General features: G+C 47.3%; 2 protein-coding genes and 1 pseudogene across 2 annotated transcripts in view; 2 read left to right on the top strand and 1 right to left on the bottom strand.

The window, feature by feature from the left end:
* The window catches only part of LOC134984531 (retinitis pigmentosa 1-like 1 protein), a 197,596-nt gene that overhangs the window by 36,435 nt on the left and 136,212 nt on the right, over positions 1-24,949 (bottom strand). The window lies entirely within an intron of this gene.
* Positions 11,676-24,949, top strand: part of LOC134984529 (zinc finger protein 271-like) — a 55,791-nt gene continuing 42,517 nt past the window's right edge. Inside the window, exon 1 of the mRNA XM_063950093.1 lies at positions 11,676-12,925. Coding sequence (XP_063806163.1) covers positions 12,016-12,925 — 910 coding nt within the window. The 5' untranslated portion in view covers positions 11,676-12,015. The remainder of the gene's footprint in view (positions 12,926-24,949) is intronic.
* On the top strand, positions 20,678-20,796 carry LOC134984533 (5S ribosomal RNA; annotated as a pseudogene).

Here is a 24,949-nt window from a genome sequence, read left to right as displayed (position 1 = left end):
TTTTCCTGCTCAGCTCCGCTGGTGAGGAAGGCTCCCAGGACTCTCCCCTGCACTGCACTACAGAAACAGGGTAACAAAGAGATGGGGGGCATAATTTGGCGATATTTATATATTAAAAGCGCTTATAACAAAAACAACACCTTTTAGGGTTGTTTATATACATTTATAGCGCTTTTGGTGTGTGCTGGCAAACTCTCCCTCTGTCTCCCCAAAGGGCTAAGAGGGTCCTGTCTTCGATTAGAGCATTCCCTGTGTGGCTGCTGTGTGTCGGTACGTGTGTGTCGACATGTATGAGGACGATGTTGGTGTGGAGGCAGAGCAATTGCCGGTAATGGTGATGTCACCCCCTAGGGAGTCGACACCGGAATGGATGGCTTTAGTTATGGAATTACGTGATAATGTTAGCACATTACAAAAGTCAGTTGACGAAATGAGACGGCCGGAAAACCAGTTAGTACCGGCTCAGGCGTCTCAGACACCGTCAGGGGCTGTAAAACGTCCCTTACCTCAGTCAGTCGACACGGGTACCGACACAGATGAATCTAGTGTCGACGGTGAAGAAACAAACGTATTTTCCAATAGGGCCACACGTTATATGATCACGGCAATGAAGGAGGCTTTGCAGATCTCTGATACTGCTGGTACCTCAAAAAGGGGTATTATGTGGGGGGTGAAAAAACTACCTGTAGCTTTTCCAGAATCAGAGGAATTGAATGACGTGTGTGATGAAGCGTGGGTTAACCCAGATAGAAAACTGCTAATTTCCAAGAAGTTATTGGCATTATACCCTTTCCCACCAGAGGTAAGGGCGCGCTGGGAAACACCCCCTAGGGTGGATAAGGCGCTCACACGTTTATCAAAGCAAGTGGCGTTGCCGTCTCCTGATACGGCCGCCCTCAAGGATCCAGCGGATAGGAGGCTGGAAACTACCCTAAAAAGTATATACACTCATACTGGTGTTATACTGCGACCGGCAATAGCCTCAGCCTGGATGTGCAGTGCTGGGGTAGTGTGGTTGGATTCCCTGACTGAAAATATTGATACCCTGGATAGGGACAGTATTTTATTGACTCTAGAGCAATTAAAGGATGCGTTTCTTTATATGCGAGATGCACAGAGGGATATTTGTACTCTAGCATCAAGAGTAAGTGCGATGTCCATATCTGCCAGAAGAAGTTTATGGACGCGACAGTGGTCAGGTGATGCGGATTCCAAAAGGCATATGGAAGTATTGCCATATAAAGGAGAGGAATTATTTGGGGTCGGTCTTTCGGACCTGGTGGCCACGGCAACTGCCGGCAAATCCACTTTTTTACCTCAGACCCCCTCCCAACAGAAAAAGACACCGTCTTTTCAGCCGCAGTCCTTTCGCTCCTATAAAAACAAGCGAGCAAAAGGACAATCTTATCTGCCGCGAGGCAGAGGAAAGGGTAAGAGAGGGCAGCAAGCAGCCCCTGCCCAGGACCAGAAGCCCGCCCCGGGTTCTACAAAGCCATCAGCATGACGCTGGGGCTTTACAAGCGGACTCAGGAGCGGTGGGGGGTCGACTCAAGATTTTCAGCAATCAGTGGGCTCGCTCACAGGTGGACCCGTGGATCCTGCAGATAGTATCTCAGGGTTACATGTTGGAGTTCGAAAGGTCTCCCCCTCGCCGGTTCCTAAAGTCTGCTTTACCAACGTCTCCCTCAGAAAGGACGACGGTATTGGAAGCCATTCACAAGCTGTATTCTCAGCAGGTGATAGTCAAGGTACCCCTCCTACAACAGGGAAAGGGGTATTATTCCACACTATTTGTGGTACCGAAGCCGGACGGTTCGGTAAGACCTATTCTAAACCTGAAATCCTTGAACCTGTACATACAGAAATTCAAGTTCAAGATGGAGTCACTCAGAGCAGTGATAGCGAATCTGGAAGAAGGGGACTTCATGGTGTCCCTGGACATAAAAGATGCTTATCTGCATGTCCCAATTTACCCCTCACACCAAGGGTATCTCAGGTTCGTGATACAAGACTGTCATTATCAGTTTCAAACGCTGCCGTTTGGTTTGTCCACGGCACCTCGGGTCTTTACCAAGGTAATGACCGAAATGATGGTTCTTCTACGAAGAAAAGGCGTATTAATTATCCCTTACTTGGACGATCTCCTGATAAGGGCAAAGTCCAGAGAACAGCTGGAAGTCGGTGTAGCACTAACCCAGGTAGTGCTTCAGCAACACGGGTGGATTCTGAATCTTCCAAAATCTCAATTGACCCCGACAACACGTCTGCTGTTCCTGGGAATGATTCTGGACACGGTTCAGAAAAAGGTGTTTCTCCCGGAGGAGAAAGCAAGGGAGTTATCCGAACTTGTCAGGAACCTCCTAAAACCAGGAACTGTGTCAGTACATCAATGCACAAGGGTCCTGGGAAAGATGGTGGCTTCTTACGAAGCAATTCCATTCAGCAGATTCCATGCACGAACATTTCAGTGGGATCTGCTGGACAAATGGTCCGGATCGCATCTGCACATGCATCAGCGGATAACACTGTCACCAAGAACAAGGTTGTCTCTCCTGTGGTGGTTGCAGAGTGCCCATCTGTTAGAGGGCCGCAGATTCGGCATACAGGACTGGGTCCTGGTGACTACGGATGCCAGCCTACGAGGCTGGGGAGCAGTCACACAGGGAAGAAACTTCCAGGGCGTGTGGTCAAACCTGGAGACGTCCCTTCACATAAATATACTGGAGCTAAGAGCGATCTACAATGCTCTAAGCCTGGCAAAACCGCTGCTTCAGGGTCAGCCGGTGTTGATCCAGTCGGACAACATCACGGCAGTCGCCCACGTAAACCGACAAGGCGGCACGAGAAGCAGAAGAGCAATGACAGAAGCTGCAAGGATTCTGCGCTGGGCGGAAAATCATGTCATAGCACTGTCAGCAGTGTTCATCCCGGGAGTGGACAACTGGGAAGCAGACTTCCTCAGCAGACACGACCTTCACCCGGGAGAGTGGGGACTTCATCCAGAAGTATTCCACATGATTGTGAACCGTTGGGAAAAACCAAAGGTGGACATGATGGCGTCTCGCCTCAACAAAAAATTGGACAGATATTGCGCCAGGTCAAGAGACCCTCAGGCAATAGCTGTGGACGCTCTGGTAACACCGTGGGTGTACCAGTCAGTGTATGTGTTCCCTCCTCTGCCTCTCATACCAAAGGTACTGAGAATTATACGGAAAAGGGGAGTAAGAACAATACTAGTGGCTCCGGACTGGCCAAGAAGAACTTGGTATCCGGAACTTCAAGAGATGCTCACGGAGGATCCGTGGTCTCTACCTCTAAGAAGGGATCTGCTTCAGCAGGGACCTTGTATGTTCCAAGACTTACCGCGTCTGCGTTTGACGGCATGGCGGTTGAACGCCGGATTCTAAAAGAAAAGGGCATTCCAGAGGAAGTTATTCCTACCTTGATTAAGGCTAGAAAGGAAGTGACTGTACAACATTATCACCGCATTTGGCGAAAATATGTTGCGTGGTGTGAGGCCAAGAAGGCCCCAACGGAAGAATTTCAATTGGGTCGATTCTTACATTTCCTGCAAGCAGGATTGTCTATGGGCCTAAAATTGGGGTCCATTAAAGTTCAAATTTCGGCCTTATCAATCTTCTTCCAGAAGGAATTGGCGTCAGTGCCTGAAGTACAAACTTTTGTCAAAGGTGTACTACATATACAACCCCCAATTGTGCCTCCAGTGGCACCGTGGGATTTGAACGTAGTTTTGAATCTTCTCAAATCTCATTGGTTTGAGCCTCTAAAATCGGTAGATTTAAAATACCTTACATGGAAGGTAACCATGCTATTGGCCCTGGCTTCAGCCAGGAGAGTTTCAGAGTTGGCGGCTTTATCGTACAAAAGCCCATATCTGATTTTCCATTCGGACAGGGCAGAACTGCGGACACGTCCTCATTTTCTCCCTAAGGTGGTTTCGGCTTTTCACTTGAACCAGCCTATTGTGGTGCCTGTGGCTACTAGCGACTTGGAGGACTCCAAGTTACTGGACGTTGTCAAAGCATTAAAAATATATATTTCAAGGACAGCTGAAGTCAGAAAATCTGACTCGTTGTTTATATTGTATGCACCCAACAAGATGGGTGCTCCTGCGTCTAAACAGACGATTGCACGTTGGATCTGTAGCACAATCCAACTTGCACATTCTGTGGCAGGCCTGCCACAGCCTAAATCTGTAAAGGCCCACTCCACAAGGAAAGTGGGCTCATCTTGGGCGGCTGCCCGAGGGGTCTCGGCATTACAACTCTGCCGAGCAGCTACGTGGTCAGGGGAGAACACGTTTGTAAAATTTTACAAATTTGATACTCTGGCTAAGGAGGACCTGGAGTTCTCTCATTCGGTGCTGCAGAGTCATCCGCACTCTCCCGCCCGTTTGGGAGCTTTGGTATAATCCCCATGGTCCTGACGGAGTCCCAGCATCCACTAGGACGTTAGAGAAAATAAGAATTTACTTACCGATAATTCTATTTCTCATAGTCCGTAGTGGATGCTGGGCGCCCATCCCAAGTGCGGATTGTCTGCAATGCTTGTACATAGTTATTGTTACAAAAATCGGGTTATTACTGTTGTTGTGAGCCATCTTTTCAGAGGCTACTTCGTTTTTGTTATCATACTGTTAACTGGGTTCAGATCACAAGTTGTACGGTGTGATTGGTGTGGCTGGTATGAGTCTTACCCGGGATTCAAGATCCTTCCTTATTGTGTACGCTCGTCCGGGCACAGTACCTAACTGAGGCTTGGAGGAGGGTCATAGGGGGAGGAGCCAGTACGCACCATGTGATCCTAAAAGCTTTATTTAGATGTGCCCTGTCTCCTGCGGAGCCCGCTATTCCCCATGGTCCTGACGGAGTCCCAGCATCCACTACGGACTATGAGAAATAGAATTATCGGTAAGTAAATTCTTATTTTTTAAGAAATTGTCGGCCTCATGAATCCAACAGGGCTAGGACCAAATCCTGGTCAGCTCTTAGTCAGTCAGATTCAAGAACTTACTCAGATGGTTCAGGATCTTTCCCTTCGGGTGAAGTCGCAGGAAGATCTTTTACGAACTTCCCCGAGGGTAGTTCCTGAACCAAAAATGCATTTGCCTGACCGTTTTTCTGGTGATAGAAAAGAGTTTTTTAATTTTAAAGAATCCTGTAAACTTTATTTTCGTTTAAGACCGATCTCCTCGGGTACTGAATCTCAGCGGGTCGGGATTATTATTTCTTTGCTCCAGGGGGATCCCCAGACTTGGGCATTTGGTTTAAAAGCAGATGATCCGGTGTTATTGTCAGTAGACGCTTTTTTTGGGTCTTTAGGACTATTATATGATGACCCTGATAGAGAGGCATCCGCTGAAGGTCAATTGCGCGCTCTCAGACAGGGTAGGAATCCTGCAGAGGTTTATTGTACGGAGTTTCGCCGGTGGTCAAACGACTGTGGCTGGAATGACCCAGCCCTGCGCAGTCAGTTTCGCCTCGGCTTATCAGAATCTATTAAAGACAGTCTCCTCCAGTATCCCGCTCCTGAGACTCTCGATAAACTCATGGAGCTTTCTATTAAGATTGATCGTCGTCTCAGAGAGCGGAAGGCTGAAAAAGGAGCATCGGTCAGGTCATCTCCATGTGTATATTCCATCCCTGAGGACATAGAGGAGCCCATGCAGATGGGTCTCTCCCGGTTGTCTCCTGAAGAGAGAGCCAGAAGGCAAAACTCTGGTCTTTGTTTGTACTGTGGGGGTAAGGGACATTTTGCTCGTAATTGTCCGAATAAGTCGGGAAACGCCTTGACCAGGTGAATTGTGAGGGGGTTCACCTAGGTCTGCAGCTTATCTCCTCGAATAACTCCCTTTTAGTCCCAGCTAAGGTTTCCTTTGGCAGCCTCAGTTCCTCGGTGTCGGCTTTTGTCGACAGTGGAGCCGCAGGAAACTTTATGGATTTAACTTGGGCTAAGGCCTTAGGCATTCCTCAGTTATCTTTGGGTAGGTGTGTCACCATGCATGGCTTAGATGGGAGTCCACTGTCCAATGGGGTTATTTCCCTCTGTACACCCCCTGTACTACGTACGGTAGGAGCTCTTCATTCTGAAAAAATCGAGTTCTTCCTTACCCATTGCCCAGCAGTTCCAGTGGTTCTGGGTCACCCTTGGCTGGCCTTTCACAATCCCACCATTGATTGGCGGTCAGGGGAGATTTCTCAATGGGGTACCTTCTGTGATAAGGAATGTATTTCGTTTCCAGTCAGAATAGCTGCTGCCATTCCTGAACTCATTCCCGTGGAGTACCAGGAGTTTGCTTATGTGTTCTCCAAGGGCAATGCAGACATTCTGCCTCCCCATCGGCCTTATGATTGCGCCATTGAGCTAACTCCTGGTGCCGCATTGCCAAAGGGAAGGTTATATGCTTTATCCGGGCCAGAAACTGCGGCCATGAATGACTATGTTAAAGAGAGCCTAGGGAAAGGATTTATTAGGCCATCTAAATCTCCTTTAAGTGCAGGCTTCTTCTTTGTGGAGAAAAAGGATGGCTCGCTTAGACCTTGCATTGACTATAGAGCCCTAAATATAATCTCAGTTAAAAATACTTATCCTCTGCCGCTGATTTCCGTCCTCTTTGATCAGCTGCGTTCGGCTGTTATTTTTTCCAAAATTGACCTAAGAGGAGCGTATAACCTCATCCGAATCAGGTCTGGAGATGAATGGAAGACAGCCTTCAGTACTCAGTCGGGTCACTACGAGTACCTAGTGATGCCGTTCGGCTTGTCTAACGCTCCAGCAGTTTTCCAGGACCTCATTAACGATGTGCTCTGTGACTTCCTAGGGAAATTCGTGGTCGTTTACTTAGACGACATCCTGATTTATTCTGACTCTATTGAACAACATGTTACCCAGGTGCGTCAGGTTCTTCAAAAGTTACGTGAGAATCATCTATATGCCAAACTGGAGAAATGCGAGTTTCATGTCACGGAGGTATCTTTTTTAGGGTACATTATTTCCCCTCGGGGATTTTTCATGGAACCAAAGAAGCTCCAGGCCATCCTTAGTTGGGCGCAACCCACCAATTTAAAAGCAATTCAGCGCTTTTTAGGGTTTGCGAATTATTACAGGAGGTTCATTCATTCTTTTTCCGACCTGGTTGCTCCCATTGTGGCCCTGACAAAGAAAGGAGCGGATCCTACCAACTGGTCGCGTGAAGCGGAGTTGTCCTTTCGGGCCTTGAAACAAGCTTTTATCTCGGCTCCAGTCCTCAGACATCCCAATCCAGGATTGCCCTTCGTTGTGGAGGTCGATGCCTCGGAGGTTGGAGTAGGGGCTATACTATCTCAGAAGGTTCCGGAGTCTCTGGAACTACATCCTTGTGCCTTTATGTCCAGGAAATTCTCCTCCGCTGAATCCAACTATGACGTTGGTAACCGGGAATTACTGGCAATAAAATGGGCTTTCGAGGAGTGGAGGCATTGGCTGGAGGGAGCAACACATACTATTTCAGTATTGACTGACCATAAGAATCTGCAATACATCGAATCAGCTAAGCGGCTGAATGCCCGGCAGGCTCGTTGGGCTTTGTTCTTTACTCGTTTCAAATTTATTATTACTTTCAGGCCAGGTTCCAAGAATACCAAGGCAGATGCTCTGTCACGCAGTTTTCTTCCGGTTCATGATAACAGTCCTGTTACTCCCATACTTCCATCTTCAGTCATTTGGGCAGGCCTCACACAAGATTTATTTACCCAGTTAAAACAGCTGCAACACCAAGCTCCTGGAAATACTCCTGCTGGTCGTCTTTACGTCCCTGAGTTCTTGAGAGCTACTGTTTTGACTGAGTTCCATGATAACAAAGTTTCCGGGCATCCAGGGATCTCTAAGACATTGGAGTTAGTCTCCCGCTCAGTATGGTGGCCTGGTCTTTCTAAAGACGTTAAGGAGTTTGTTTTTTCATGTCAGGTTTGTGCACAGCATAAGGTTCCCCGTTCCTTGCCTATTGGGCAACTTATGCCCATAAATGTCCCTCTCAGGCCATGGTCTCATATTTCCATGGATTTTGTGGTAGACCTTCCCCTTTCAGCTGGATGCAGAGTTATTTGGGTGGTAGTGGACCGTTTTAGCAAGATGGCTCATTTCATTGCCCTTCCCCGACTGCCATCTGCTCAAGGATTGGCAGTTTTGTTTCTCCGCCATGTTTTCAGACTTCATGGGTTGCCCACTGATATTGTTTCTGATCGGGGTCCACAATTCATTGCACAATTCTGGAAGTGTTTTTGTGCTTCATTAAAGATGAGATTGTCATTAACATCCGGTTACCACCCACAGTCCAACGGGCAAACCGAGCGAGTTAACCAATCATTGAAACAGTATTTGCGTTTGTACTCTGCCAAACTCCAGAATGATTGGTCCGAGTTTCTTCCATTGGCGGAGTTTGCTTACAATAATTCTTGTCATTCCTCCACCAACGTGTCTCCATTCTTTTCAGTTTTTGGTTTTCACCCCAGAGCTAATTCTTTTTTTCAACATTCCTCAGTTTCCTCGCTAACCTTAACCTCCCATCTCAGAGCCATTTGGAAAAAAGTGCACCTTGCGCTCAGAAAAGCGGCCTTTTGAGAGAAAACATTTTCTGACTGGCTCCGACGTCCTTGCAATTTTAAGGTGGGAGATAGAGTATGGTTGTCGACTCGTAACATTAGACTTCGACAATCTTCAGCTAGGTTGGGACCCAAATTTATTGGACCATTTCATATCATTAAAAAAGTTAACCCAGTTGCTTTCCGGTTACATTTACCAAAATCTCTTCGGATTGGTAATACGTTTCATTGCTCCCTGTTGAAGCCATACATTTCTTCCAGTAAACTTCCTCGGAAGATCTCTCAGGGAAGATCTCCAGTGGATGTACAGGGACAACAGGAGTTCCTGGTGGAGAAGCTTCTCGATTCCAAGTTGTCCAGGGGCCGGCTTTATTTTCTGGTTCACTGGAGAGGTTATGGTCCAGAGGAAAGGTCCTGGGTCCTGGATAAGGATCTTCATGCCCCAAGGCTCAAGAGGGCATTTTTTCGGGAATTTCGTTGGAAACCTGGCTTTAGGGGTTCCTTGACCCCTCCTCAAGGGGGGGGTACTGTTAGGCGCCAGGATCCGCTCGTCGGTGCGGCCCGGCGCCTAGCAACCAGGGACGCCGTACGCGGACAGCCGCCGGCTCCCTGGCAACGCTGGACGCCGGGCGCACTGAGCCGCACGGACCCTAGCAACGGGGACGCCACTGATGGACCGCGTTCCCCGTTGCTGGGTCCAGGGTTTAATGAACCTACACCTGTTTCCTGGCCATGCAGCAAGGCAGCTGCACGGCATGTAGGTAATTAGCCCTGTCAGCACCTGATTGGAGGACTCCTCTTCATATGCACTCTCAGGACTTCTCACAGACGCCGGTAATAGCTTCCTGCATGCTGTCTCTGTTTGCTGAGAGTCTGTTTCCAGTCTTGCTGTATCCGGTCATCCCAGTATTCGGAAGTCCTGAACTCGGAAGTTGTCATCTTATTCCTGGAGTCCTGACTAATCACCGTATAACATCCAGTGGTATTCGTGAGTCGCGGCTTTGCCGTGTGTTGCGGCTTGACCGCTTTATTATTAATTATTTGTGTTTTGGAGCATTTCGCGGAGGGTTCCGCTTCCACAGTTCCACTCTGGTATCCAGCGGTGCTGGGTAGGAGTATTGGACAAGTGGATTTTGGTTGTCCTTTTCCCTGGCGGGTTTCCGCACATACTTCAGGTTTTGTTAGTTAGCTTGTTGCCCCTGGCCTGTTGTCAGTCAGAGGTCCTCTTGTTATCATCCTGCCTCGGATTTCCCTTTGTCTCTCACTAAGACCGAGTGGCACCGGAGTTGGGCAGACATAATCCGCCCTTCAAACGTGGCTGCCAGGGGCTCAAGAAACCATAGTCTCGCAGGGGATTTCCGATAGCACGGGTGAGACAATAGAGTTAGGGCGCCAGGGGCAACTAGTCTTACCTGCTCCCGTTACATGCATTCCATTCCAGCGCTCTGGTCCTTGTCATAAGATCTCCTCTGGTCAGGAGTGCTGGAATCATAACAGAGATTGTAGTGTTTGTATGAGAAGAGAGTGGTCAACAGTGTCATAAGCAGCAGAGAGATCTAGAAGAATGAGTAGTGTGTAATGGCCTTTAGATCTAGCAGTGACTAGATCATTCACTACTTTGGTCAGTGCCATCTCTGTGGAGTGTTGGGCATGAAAGCCTGACTGAAGTGGGTCCAATAAGTTGTGGGAGTTAAGAAAGTGTGTGAGGCGAGTGTAGGCAAGTCTCTCAAGTAGCTTGAAGGGACCTGGTAGCTGAGAAATGGGACGGTATTTAGAGAGTGTGTTTGGGTCAGAGTTGTGTTTGTTTAGAATGTGAGTAATCAGTGAATGCTTAAACAGAGAAGGAAAGATACCAGTAGAGAGAGAAATTACAGATTTTAGTTAAGGTTGGGATAAGCACAGGAGACAAAGTTTTACTGACCTGTGAGGGTATAGGATCAAGAGGAGAGGTAGTGGAGTAGGAGGATGGAAAGAGTGTTGATACTTCATCTTCACTTGTGTGATCAAATGAAGAGAAAGTGCCAGAGGGTTCAGGTAGGGAATTGAGCAGGTCACTGGCTGAGGAAGAGCATACCATTTCATCTTGGATTTTATCACTCTTATACTTGAAGTAGGAGGCAAGTTCTTGTGCAGTGATAGTAGCTAGTGGGGGAGGTGAGGGAGGGTAAAGAAGTGATTTATATGTATTAAAAAGTCGCTTGGGGTTGGTGGCATGAGAAGAGATTGGAAATATGTTTGTTTGGCAGTGTCCAGGGCCTGATGATAGGAGTGGTAGGTGGTCTTATATATGAGGAAGTCACTTGGATTCTGAGATTTACGCCACTGACGTTCTACTTTACGTGACAGTTTTTGTAGGTGTCTTGTTGATTTAGAGTGCCATGGTTAGCATATATATGTATACAGTGACACAAGGGGATATGTCTTAGTGATGACTGGAGAGGTGACGGCTGGGAATGGGGCATTATACAGTAACACAAGGGGATATGTCTGAGTGATGACTGGAGAGGTGACGGCTGGGAATGGGACATTATACAGTAACACCAGGGGATGTGTCTGGGTGATGACTGTATCACTGTGTGTCAGGTTCCTATAAGGTGTCATGATGTCACTGTCTATGTCTCCATGCAGGAGGTGGAGTATATAGAGGAACACAGGGGTCTGTACAAGGACGTGATGATGGAGAATCACCGGCCCCTCACATCACTGAGTAAGAGGAGACTGTCATGTATTGTACAGGGGAGAGCAGGTATGGGGGACCCCCTATATACACACACATCATCTGATAATCACATATATACACTGTACTCAGTCACTGTGTGTCTCTTACAGATGGACCCAGTAACAGAGATACCCCAGAGAGATGTCCCCATCCTCTGTATTCCCAGGATTGTACAGAGGAGAATCACAGGATCCCACAGGAGGATCAGGTAGGTGGAATTTAGGGTGTTGCCCATATACCAAAGTGACTGTCACTATATAATGTGTAGAGAAGCTGTGTGTTTTATACACTGATATTACACTATCTGAAATCAGACATTATTAATGTATATTGTTTTGTGGGCTATTTAGGATGACTGTCTGACTGATATAAAGGCAGAAGATACAGAGGGAGAAGAAGAGACGTATGTGACTGATATAAAGGCAGAAGATATAGAGGAAGAAGAAGAGACGTATGTGACTGATATAAAGGCAGAATATATAGAGGGAGAAGAAGAGACGTATGTGACTGATATAAAGGCAGAAGATATAGAGGGAGAAGAAGAGACCTATGTGACTGATATAAAGGCAGAAGATACATTGGGAGAAGAAGAGACGTATGTGACTGATATAAAGGCAGAAGATATAGAGGGAGAAGAAGAGACGTATGTGACTGATGTAAAGGCAGAAGATATAGAAGGAGACGAATGTGACTGATATGAAGACAGAAGATACAGAGGGAGAAGAAGAGACGTATGTGACTGATATAAAGGCAGAAGATATAGCGGGAGAAGAAGAGACGTATGTGACTGATATAAAGGCAGAAGATATAGAGGGAGAAGAAGAGACGTATGTGACTGATATAACGGCAGAAGATATAGAGGGAGAAGAAGAGACGCATGTAACTGATATAAAGGCAGAAGATATAGCGGGAGAAGAAGAGACGTATGTGACTGATATAACGGCAGAAGATATAGAGGGAGAAGAAGAGACGTATGTGACTGATATAAAGGCAGAAGATATAGCGGGAGAAGAAGAGACGTATGTGACTGATATAAAGGCAGAAGATATAGATGGAGAAGAAGAGACGTATGTGACTGATATAAAGGCAGAAGATATAGAGGGAGAAGAAGAGACGTATGTGACTGATATAAAGGCAGAAGATATAGAGGGAGAAGAAGAGACGTATGTGACTGATATAAAGGCAGAAGATATAGAGGGAGAAGAAGAGACGTATGTGACTGATATAAAGGCAGAAGATCTAGAGGGAGAAGAAGAGACGTATGTGACTGATGTAAAGGCAGAAGATATAGAAGGAGAAGAAGAGACGTATGTGACTGATATGAAGACAGAAGATACAGAGAGACAAGAAGAGACGTATGTGACTGATATAAAGGCAGAAGATATAGAGGGAGAAGAAGAGACGTATGTAACTGATATAAAGGTAGAAGATATAGAGGGAGAAGAAGAGACGTATGTGACTGATATAAAGGCAGAAGATATAGAGGGAGAAGAAGAGACGTATGTGACTGATATAAAGGCAGAAGATATAGCGGGAGAAGAAGAGACGTATGTGAGGGGTGATCAGCAGTGTAAGGAGGAGGAGATCCCTACAGATATCAGCACAGGTGAGTAATAAACACTTATTACAGAAGTCACATATTCCCCTTGCTCAGTCACTACAGCAATCTCTTATCCTACACCCTCCTCTGTCAGTACAGACTATTGATGGAAATGTATCTGCCCAGTGATGTAGTCTAGGACCATCTGCCCTGTTCTCAGTTGGGTGTTTATAACACAAGGGGTGATATTCAATTGTAATATCACGCCCGATCTCCCGTCTAAAGTGACAAGAGTTTGCGGGGCAATATTCAATTGTCCCCCATGTTTGGGCATATCGCGCCCATAGCAGTCTGGATTAGCTTTGTAAAGCTATTTAACTCAACTAATGTCATGGGCGCGATCACGAAAAGTTTTGTGCATTTCAGCTCACCTTACCGGGGGGTGGCGATCTGAAATGCTAATATTGCGTTCGTCGGCAGCAATATTTGAATCAGGGGTGTTTTCTGTTAAAGGCGTTTTCTTCTTTAGGGTCCATAGTGATCCACAGTCCTTACATCGGGGTGTAGGTGGTAGGAGTCGACCGGGCATCACACAGTTAAGCTTTTATTTCCCAGGATGCCCTGGACCTCCTCCCCATGTACCCCGCCCCTGGCTAGTGGGCAGTTTTAGTGATAAGCAACTTTTTCCAAGCATCGGATCTATTCCCTTTCAAGTATGTTTCTGCTCCCTGTAAACGCAATAGTCTCCTTATGTTTAAGCTGTCAGTTCTAATTTAATTAACCAGAACATATGGGTCTCTTATTAAGTCCAGGTTTCCCTGGCGTCAGGCACGGCATTATCAAACATATGATTCTGCTGTGCTAATTCAGCTACTATAGCTGCTATTGGTGGTATTCCCCAATATATTGCTGTTACCAGCGCCACAATGCTCACGTTACCCGTGAACAAGCCAACTGTGAAACGTACGTTGGGTACGTGATTGAGGGTCACGGAGAGCGCTCTCACGTGACCGGTCTCAGACCAGCGACGGAGGACAGGAGATCGGGCGAGACGACCAGTCTGCACACCGCACGGACTTAGGCGGCTCGGCGGTAATTGACGTGATGGGGAGGCGCACAGCCAATAAGTAATTTCTCTCCCCCTTCCCCCGTGCTCACTGTCCCCATCATTACCATAAAGCCAAATGCCTATTTGGGTAATGTCATTTCTCTGACGTCCTAGTGGATGCTGGGACTCCGTAAGGACCATGGGGAATAGCGGCTCCGCAGGAGACTGGGCACAAAAGTAAAAGCTTTATGACTAGCTGGTGTGCACTGGCTCCTCCCCCTATGACCCTCCTCCAAGCCTCAGTTAGATTTTTGTTACCGAACGAGAAGGGTGCATGCTAGGTGGCTCTCCTGAGCTGCTTAGAGTAAAAGTTTAAATAGGTTTTTTATTTTCAGTGAGTCCTGCTGGCAACAGGCTCACTGCATCGTGGGACTAAGGGGAGAAGAAGCGAACTCACCTGCCTGCAGAGTGGATTGGGCTTCTTGGCTACTGGACATTAGCTCCAGAGGGACGATCACAGGTTCAGCCTGGATGGGTCCCGGAGCCGCGCCGCCGGCCCCCTTACAGAGCCAGAAGAGTGAAGAGGTCCGGAGAAAGCGGCGGCAGAAGACGTTCCTGTCTTCAAATAAGGTAGCGCACAGCACCGCAGCTGTGCGCCATTGCTCTCAGCACACTTCACACTCCGGTCACTGAGGGTGCAGGGCGCTGGGGGGGAGCGCCCTGAGACGCAATAAAACACTGTTTAAACCTTATATGGCTAAAGAAATGCATCACATATAGCTCCTGGGCTATATGGATGCATTTAACCCCTGCCAGTTTTCCTGAAAAAAGCGGGAGAAAAGGCCGCCGTGAAGGGGCGGAGCCTATCTCCTCAGCACACAAGCGCCATTTTCCCTCACAGCTCCGCTGGAAGGACGGCTCCCTGACTCTCCCCTGCAGTCCTGCACTACAGAAACAGGGTAAAACAAGAGAGGGGGGGCACTATTGGCAGCTAATATAAAACAGCAGCTATAAAAGGGAGAAACACTTATATAAGGTTATCCCTATACAGATATAGCGCTCTGGTGTGTGCTGGCAAACTCTCCCTCTGTCTCCCCAAAGGGCTAGTGGGGTCCTGTCCTCTATCAGAGCATTCCCTGTGTGTGTGCTGGGTGTCGGTACGATTGTGTCGACATGTATGAGGAGGAAAATGATGTGGAAGCGGAGCAATTGCCTGTTTTAGTGATGTCACCCCCTAGGGAGTCGACACCTGACTGGATGGTCGTATTTAAAGAATTACGTGACAATGTCAGCACTTTGCAAAAAACTGTTGACGACATGAGACAAATCAATTAGTGCCTGTGCAGGCGTCTCAGACACCGTCAGGGGCACTAAAACGCCCGTTACCTCAGATGGTCGACACAGACCCAGACACGGATACTGACTCCAGTGTCGACGGTGAGGAGACAAACGTAATGTCCAGTAGGGCCACACGTTACATGATCATGGCAATGAAGGAGGCGTTGAACATTTCGGACACTACAAGTACCACAAAAAAGGGTATTATGTGGGGTGTGAAAAAACTACCAGTAGTTTTTCCTGAATCAGAGAATTAAATGAGGTGTGTGATAAAGCGTGGGTTTCCCCCGATAAAAAACTGCTAATTTCTAATAAATTATTGGCACTATATCCTTTCCCGCCAGAGGTTAGGGCGCGTTGGGAAACACCCCCTAGGGTAGATAAGGCGCTCACACGCTTATCAAAACAAGTGGCGTTACCGTCTCCTGATACTGCCGCCCTCAAAGAACCAGCTGATAGAAGGCTGGAAAATATCCTAAAAGGTATATACACACATACTGGTGTTATACTGCGACCAGCAATCGCCTCAGCCTGGATGTGCAGCGCTGGAGTGGCTTGGTCGGATTCCCTGACTGAAAATATTGATACCCTGGATAGGGACAGTATATTATTAACTATAGAGCATTTAAAGGATGCATTACTATATATGCGAGATGCACAGAGGGATATTTGCACCCTGGCATCAAGAGTGAGTGCGATGTCCATTTCTGCCAGAAGAGCGTTATGGACGCGACAGTGGTCAGGTGATGCGGATTCCAAACGACATATGGAAGTATTGCCGTATAAAGGGGAGGAGTTATTTGGGGTCGGTCTATCGGACCTGGTGGCCACGGCAACGGCTGGAAAATCCACCTTTTTACCCCAGGTCACCTCTCAGCAGAAAAAGACACCGTCTTTTCAAACTCAGTCCTTTCGTCCCCATAAGAGCAAGCGGGCAAAAGGCCACTCATTTCTGCCCCGGGGCAGAGGAAGAGGAAAAAGACTGCACCAGGCAGCCTCTTCCCAGGAGCAGAAGCCCTCCCCCACTTCTGCCAAGTCTTCAGCATGACGCTGGGGCTTTACAAGCGGACTCAGGCACGGTGGGGGCCGTCTCAAAAATTTCAACGCGCAGTGGGCTCACTCGCAAGTGGACCCCTGGATCCTGCAGGTAGTATCACAGGGGTACAAATTGGAATTCGAGACGTCTCCCCCTCGCCGGTTCCTGAAGTCTGCTCTACCAACGTCTCCCTCCGACAGGGAGGCAGTATTGGAAGCTATTCACAAGCTGTATTCCCAGCAGGTGATAATCAAGGTACCCCTCCTACAACAGGGAAAGGGGTATTATTCCACGCTGTTTGTGGTACCGAAGCCGGACGGCTCGGTGAGACCAATTTTAAATCTAAAATCCTTGAACACTTACATAAGAAGGTTCAAATTCAAGATGGAGTCACTCAGAGCAGTGATAGCGAACCTGGAAGAAGGGGACTATATGGTATCTCTGGACATCAAAGATGCTTATCTCCATGTCCCAATCTTCCCTTCTCACCAAGGGTACCTCAGGTTTGTGGTACAAAACTGTCATTATCAGTTTCAGACGCTGCCGTTTGGATTGTCCACGGCACCCCGGGTCTTTACCAAGGTAATGGCCGAAATGATGATTCTTCTTCGAAGAAAAGGCGTCTTAATTATCCCTTACTTGGACGATCTCCTGTTAAGGGCAAGGTCCAGGGAACAGTTAGAGGTCGGAGTAGCACTATCTCAAGTAGTGCTACGTCAGCACGGGTGGATTCTAAATATCCCAAAATCACAGCTGATTCCAACAACACGTCTACTGTTCCTAGGGATGATTCTGGACACAGTCCAGAAAAAGGTGTTTCTCCCGGAGGAGAAGGCCAGGGAGTTATCCGAGCTAGTCAGGAACCTCCTAAAACCAGGCCAAGTGTCAGTGCATCAATGCACGAGAGTCCTGGGAAAAATGGTGGCTTCTTACGAAGCGATTCCATTCGGAAGATTCCATGCAAGAACTTTTCAGTGGGATCTGCTGGACAAATGGTCCGGATCGCATCTTCAGATGCATCAGCGGATAACCCTATCTCCAAGGACAAGGGTGTCTCTCCTGTGGTGGTTACAGAGTGCTCATCTTCTAGAGGGCCGCAGATTCGGCATTCAGGATTGGATGCTGGTGACCACGGATGCCAGCCTGAGAGGCTGGGGAGCAGTCACACAGGGAAGAAATTTCCAGGGCTTGTGGTCAAGCATGGAAACGTCTCTTCACATAAATATCCTGGAACTAAGGGCCATTTACAATGCCCTAAGTCAAGCAAGGCCTCTGCTTCAGGGTCAACCGGTATTGATCCAGTCGGACAACATCACGGCTGTCGCCCACGTAAACAGACAGGGCGGCACAAGAAGCAGGAGGGCAATGGCAGAAGCTGCAAGGATTCTCCGCTGGGCGGAAAATCATGTGATAGCACTATCAGCAGTGTTCATTCCGGGAGTGGACAACTGGGAAGCAGACTTCCTCAGCAGACACGACCTCCACCCGGGGGAGTGGGGACTTCACCCAGAAGTCTACCAAGTGATTGTAAACCGTTGGGAAAAACCAAAGGTGGACATGATGGCGTCCCGTCTCAACAAAAAACTGGACAGATATTGCGCCAGGTCAAGGGACCCTCAGGCAATAGCGGTGGACGCTCTGGTAACACCGTGGGTGTACGAGTCGGTGTATGTGTTCCCTCCTCTGCCTCTCATACCCAAAGTACTGAGAATCATAAGAAGGAGAGGAGTAAGAACTATACTCGTGGCTCCGGATTGGCCAAGAAGAACTTGGTACCCGGAACTGCAAGAGATGCTCACGGAGGACCCGTGGCCTCTACCTCTAAGAAAGGACCTGCTCCAGCAGGGACCTTGTCTGTTCCAAGACTTACCGCGGCTGCGTTTGACGGAATGGCGGTTGAACGTCGGATCCTGAAGGAAAAAGGCATTCCAGATGAAGTCATCCCTACCCTGATCAAAGCCAGGAAGGATGTAACCGCAAAACATTATCACCGCACTTGGCGGAAATATGTTGCGTGGTGTGAGGCCAAGAAGGCCCCTACAGAGGAATTTCAACTGGGTCGTTTCCTACATTTCCTGCAAGCAGGACTTTCTATGGGCCTAAAATTAGGATCCATTAAGGTTCAAATTTCGGCCCTGTCGATCTTCTTCCAGAAAGAACTGGCTTCAGTGCCTGAAGTTCAGACGTTTGTCAAGGGGGTACTGCATATACAGCCTCCTTTTGTGCCTCCAGTGGCACCTTGGGATCTCAATGTAGTTTTAGGGTTCCTAAAATCACATTGGTTTGAACCACTCACCACTGTGGAATTAAGATATCTCACATGGAAGGTGGTCATGCTGTTAGCCCTGGCGTCAGCCAGGCGTGTCTCAGAATTGGCGGTTTTATCATATAAAAGCCCTTACCTAATTTTTCATTCAGACAGGGCAGAATTGAGGACTCGTCCTCAATTTCTCCCTAAGGTGGTTTCAGCGTTTCACATGAACCAGCCTATTGTGGTACCTGCGGCTACTAGGGACTTGGAGGACTCCAAGTTGCTTGACGTAGTCAGGGCCCTGAAAATATATGTTTCCAGGACGGCTGGAGTCAGAAAATCTGACTCGCTGTTTATCCTGTATGCACCCAACAAGCTGGGTGCTCCTGCTTCTAAGCAGACGATTGCTCGTTGGATTTGTAGTACAATTCAGCTTGCACATTCTGTGGCAGGCCTGCCACAGCCAAAATCTGTTAAAGCCCATTCCACAAGGAAAGTGGGCTCATCTTGGGCGGCTGCCCGAGGGGTCTCGGCTTTACAACTTTGCCGAGCTGCTACTTGGTCAGGGGCAAACACGTTTGCTAAATTTTACAAATTTGATACCCTGGCTGAGGAGGACCTGGAGTTCTCTCATTCGGTGCTGCAGAGTCATCCGCACTCTCCCGCCCGTTTGGGAGCTTTGGTATAATCCACATGGTCCTTACGGAGTTCCCAGCATCCACTAGGACGTCAGAGAAAATAAGAATTTACTTACCGATAATTCTATTTCTCGTAGTCCGTAGTGGATGCTGGGCGCCCATCCCAAGTGCGGATTGTCTGCAATGCTTGTACATAGTTATTGTTACAAAAAAATCGGGTTATTATTGTTGTGAGCCATCTTTTCAGAGGCTCCTCTGTTATCATGCTGTTAACTGGGTTCAGATCACAGGTTGTACAGTGTGATTGGTGTGGCTGGTATGAGTCTTACCCGGGATTCAATATCCTTCCTTATTGTGTACGCTCGTCCGGGCACAGTATCCTAACTGAGTCTTGGAGGAGGGTCATAGGGGGAGGAGCCAGTGCACACCACCTAGTCCTAAAGCTTTTACTTTTGTGCCCAGTCTCCTGCGGAGCCGCTATTCCCCATGGTCCTTACGGCATCCACTACGGACTACGAGAAATAGAATTATCGGTAAGTAAATTCTTATTTTTGCTGGGTTTGAGGAGCAAGTATATGTTTAGCAACACCAATTATAGGTGTATTATCATTCACTCCGCCACCCGTGGTACTTAGCTGTCAATCTTTTGCTTGATAATTACTTAAGCTGCTTTCATGTTCCATACACATAAGTTAGCAGCAATCCGTTCTGTGAAGCATATAACAACTTACCATAGGTGCTATCTATGACTTACCGCACTATTACCTGTGGCATTTAGCCATTAACGTTTGCCTGTAAATTATTTAGGCTGTTTTGTATGTTCAAAAAATGTAATCTGAGTATATACCTATAACATAGTGCAGAGCAGTGGTAGCTGCAACGAGGTGTGTTCTTTTCTTTTAAAAAAATTACATCTGGCTTCTAAGTATCAATTTATGTCAAATTCATGGCAACCATTGTATTTTGTTATATCAGCTGCTGGTATGCGAGTGTTTATGGTTGCATTGTTCAACTAATTGCAGCAAATATACATTTTTTTGAAGCACATCTATTTATCCTTTTTTTGGGCTATTTTAGCTAATTTTTCCACCTTCGATACAAATTAAGTATCACACCTGACAATTAAGCTTGGATAATTTCTTTATTAATGTTGGTGCATTAGAAAATATTATTCAATCAATGTTTTCCTGACGGGCAGATTCAATCTGCAATAACAGACACTTGGTTCATTTGAATTCTGTGTTTGCGTTTCATACATGCCTTAAATTATAATAGGCTATCTGTCTTGCTTTGCCTCACGCCACGAACAGAAATAACAGAGGCTCATGTTATCAACCCTTGCTGACCATATGATTTAACCTCTGCATACCCATGTGTCTGGGTCGCTAAATTGGTGCAATGATGGTCAACAAAATTATCTAATAAGGAGGAATGCAATTGGCTAAACTGGCACAATAACACACATCCCTTACATAACAGCTGCACTCACTGCCCCTTTCCACACGTTACCTACTACCATACCACACTGGGTATGCCCAACCCCGTCTGACCTTGGAGGCAATACAGTGTTGGGCCTGGTCAGTACTTCAGTGGGAGACCACTTAGGAATACCAGGTGTTGTAGGTCTCCAGTGGAATTTAATTGGTGATTGCACTGAATCCACGGTGGGATGGGCATTTGCTTGCTAGACACTGAATTATCACAGTAACAATCCATCTAATATATTCGCAGACCTTATTCTATGTATGGCTTAGATAGTTTAAAGCCATCTTATCATTAAATTGGGTATCTTGTGTTTTTCATTAATTTTTTCTTAGTAATTTCAATTAGTGTATCTAGCCTTTTATCATATACAAATTATTAAAAGTTATGTTTTAATTACTTCATCATTACATCATTTTTCATACAGACATCATATCTGCAAGTAACTCTCCGGGAATGAGTGCTCCCAACCAAGGTCATTTTTTCTTCTCTCTTTAATTAGGGATAGATACAATGCAGTCACACAGCCCGGAACACCTGCACTCACATGTAAGGGATAGATACAATGCAGTCACACAGCCCGGAACACCTGCACTCACATGTAAGGGATAGATACAATGCAGTCACACAGCCCGGAACACCTGCACTCACATGTAAGGGATAGATACAATGCAGTCACACAGCCCGGAACACCTGCACTCACATGTAAGGGATAGATACAATGCAGTCACACAGCCCGGAACACCTGCACTCACATGTAAGGGATAGATACAATGCCGTCACACAGCCCGGAACACCTGCACTCACATGTAAGGGATAGATACAGTGCAGTCACACAGCCCGGAACACCTGTACTCACATGTAAGGGCCAGATACAATGCAGTCACACAGCCCGGAACACCTGCACTCACATGTAAGGGATAGATACAATGCAGTCACACAGCCCGGAACACCTGCACTCACATGTAAGGGATAGATACAATGCAGTCACACAGCCCGGAACACCTGCACTCACATGTAAGGGATAGATACAATGCAGTCACACAGCCCGGAACACCTGCACTCACATGTAAGGGATAGATACAATGCAGTCACACAGCCCGGAACACCTGCACTCACATGTAAGGGATAGATACAATGCAGTCACACAGCCCGGAACACCTGCACTCACATGTAAGGGATAGATACAATGCCGTCACACAGCCCGGAACACCTGCACTCACATGTAAGGGATAGATACAATGCAGTCACACAGCCCGGAACACCTGTACTCACATGTAAGGGCCAGATACAATGCAGTCACACAGCCCGGAACACCTGCACTCACATGTAAGGGATAGATACAATGCAGTCACACGCCTGCACTCACATGTAAGGGACAGATACAATGCAGTCACACAGCCCGGAACACCTGTACTCACATGTAAGGGATAGATACAATGCAGTCACACAGCCCGGAACATCTGTACTCACATGTAAGGGCCAGATACAATGCAGTCACACAGCCCGGAACACCTGCACTCACATGTAGGGGATAGATACAATGCAGTCACACAGCCCGGAACACCTGCACTCACATGTAAGGGACAGATACAATGCAGTCACACAGCCCGGAACACCTGCACTCACATGTATGGGATAGATACAATGCAGTCACACAGCCCGGAACACCTGCACTCACATGTAAGGGATAGATACAATGCAGTCACACGCCTGCACTCACATGTAAGGGACAGATACAATGCAGTCACACAGCCCGGAACACCTGTACTCACATGTAAGGGATAGATACAATGCAGTCACACAGCCCGGAACACCTGCACTCACATGTATGGGATAGATACAATGCAGTCACACAGCCCGGAACACCTGCACTCACATGTAAGGGATAGATACAATGCAGTCACACGCCTGCACTCACATGTAAGGGACAGATACAATGCAGTCACACAGCCCGGAACACCTGTACTCACATGTAAGGGATAGATACAATGCAGTCACACAGCCCGGAACATCTGTACTCACATGTAAGGGATAGATACAATGCAGTCACACAGCCCGGAACACCTGTACTCACATGTAAGGGATAGATACAATGCAGTCACACAGACCAGAACACCTGCACTCACATGTAAGAGATAGATACAATGCAGTCACACAGCCCGGAACACCTGTACTCACATGTAAGGGATAGATACAATGCAGTCACACAGCCCGGAACACCTGCACTCACATGTAAGAGACAGATACAATGCAGTCACACAGCAGAGCTAGCACCAGTCACACACAATGTAAGTACATAACAATTGCAATGGGCACTGAAGTCATCTACTCACACCACATTGGTAGGTAGGACTAGTGCATGTATAACCTGGCCACTTCTGGAGACAGAACCCAGCATTCCCAGAGCCTGGCATCACACTCATTCCCATTGGAATGTCCCTCAGAGACTCTTATAAGAGAAGCATGTGGGGGAGTGGCAGCCGAGAGGGAAACCCAGCTGTGGAATCTGGCTCTGGGAGAGGACCTACCTCCCCTGGCTGACATCACCCACCAGGCACCCTGGCCTCCATTATCCTATATATATATTATATGCATGCCCTGGTGGTCTAGTGTAACCCGTAGCAGCAGCCAGGGATCACATTAGAGCCTGCGGAAGCATGGACTGCATGTATTGTGGGTCCCACGAGCCGGAGAATGCCTTAACTGTCCTCCGGGTGCAGTCCGGGGCACTGGACGCTGTACTAGCGCGGCGATCAGGAAGTAACCACGCCGGAATCATCAGTTTCTTAGCCTCACTGACGTTGCGGCACCAGCGGGGGATTGTTGGAGCAGCAGCGGTGGCGCTCAGAGAGACTCCCAGCGCTGCTCATTCATTCCTCTCCGCTGTGTGACCGGTGCTCCGGCTTCTACCAGCACCATCACTAAAACTGCCCACTGGCCAGGGGCGGGGTACATGGGGAGGAGGTCCAGGGCATCCTGGGAAATAAAAGCTTAACTGTGTGATGCCCGGTCGACTCCTACCACCTACACCCCGATGTAAGGACTGTGGATCACTATGGACCCTAAAGAAGAAAACGCCTTTAACAGAAAACACCCCTGATTCAAATATTGCTGCCGACGAACGCAATATTAGCATTTCAGATCACCACCCCCGGGTAAGGTGAGCTGAAATGCACAAAACTTTTCGTGATCGCGCCCATGACATTAGTTGAGTTAAATAGCTTTACAAAGCTAATCCAGACTGCTATGGGCGCGATATGCCCAAACATGGGGGACAATTGAATATTGCCCCGCAAACTCTTGTCACTTTAGACGGGAGATCGGGCGTGATATTACAATTGAATATCACCCCTTGTGTTATAAACACCCAACTGAGAACAGGGCTGATGGTCCTAGACTACATCACTGGGCAGATACATTTCCATCAATAGTCTGTACTGACAGAGGAGGGTGTAGGATAAGAGATTGCTGTAGTGACTGAGCAAGGAGAATATGTGACTTCTGTAATAAGTGTTTATTACTCACCTGTGCTGATATCTGTAGGGATCTCCTCCTCCTTACACTGCTGATCACCCCTCACATACGTCTCTTCTTCTCCCGCTATATCTTCTGCCTTTATATCAGTCACATACGTCTCTTCTTCTCCCTCTATATCTTCTGCCTTTATATCAGTCACATACGTCTCTTCTTCTCCCTCTATATCTTCTACCTTTATATCAGTTACATACGTCTCTTCTTCTCCCTTTATATCAGTCACATACGTCTCTTCTTGTCTCTCTGAATCTTCTGTCTTCATATCAGTCACATACGTCTCTTCTTCTCCTTCTATATCTTCTGCCTTTACATCAGTCACATACGTCTCTTCTTCTCCCTTTAGATCTTCTGCCTTTATATCAGTCACATACGTCTCTTCTTCTCCCTCTATATCTTCTGCCTTTATATCAGTCACATACGTCTCTTCTTCTCCCGCTATATCTTCAGCCTTTATATCAGTCACATACGTCTCTTCTTCTCCCTCTATATCTTCTGCCGTTATATCAGTCACATACGTCTCTTCTTCTCCCGCTATATCTTCTGCCTTTATATCAGTTACATACGTCTCTTCTTCTCCCTCTATATCTTCTGCCGTTATATCAGTCACATACGTCTCTTCTTCTCCCTCTGTATCTTCTGCCTTTATATCAGTCACATACGTCTCTTCTTCTCCCTCTATATCTTCTGCCTTTATATCAGTCACATACGTCTCTTCTTCTCCCTCTGTATCTTCTGTCTTCATATCAGTCACATTCGTCTC

This window comes from Pseudophryne corroboree (assembly GCF_028390025.1).
Source record: "Pseudophryne corroboree isolate aPseCor3 chromosome 3 unlocalized genomic scaffold, aPseCor3.hap2 SUPER_3_unloc_6, whole genome shotgun sequence".
Lineage (NCBI taxonomy): Eukaryota > Metazoa > Chordata > Amphibia > Anura > Myobatrachidae > Pseudophryne > Pseudophryne corroboree.
The sequence above is the reverse complement of the archived record's forward strand: the minus strand, read 5'-3'. Positions and strand labels throughout refer to the sequence as shown.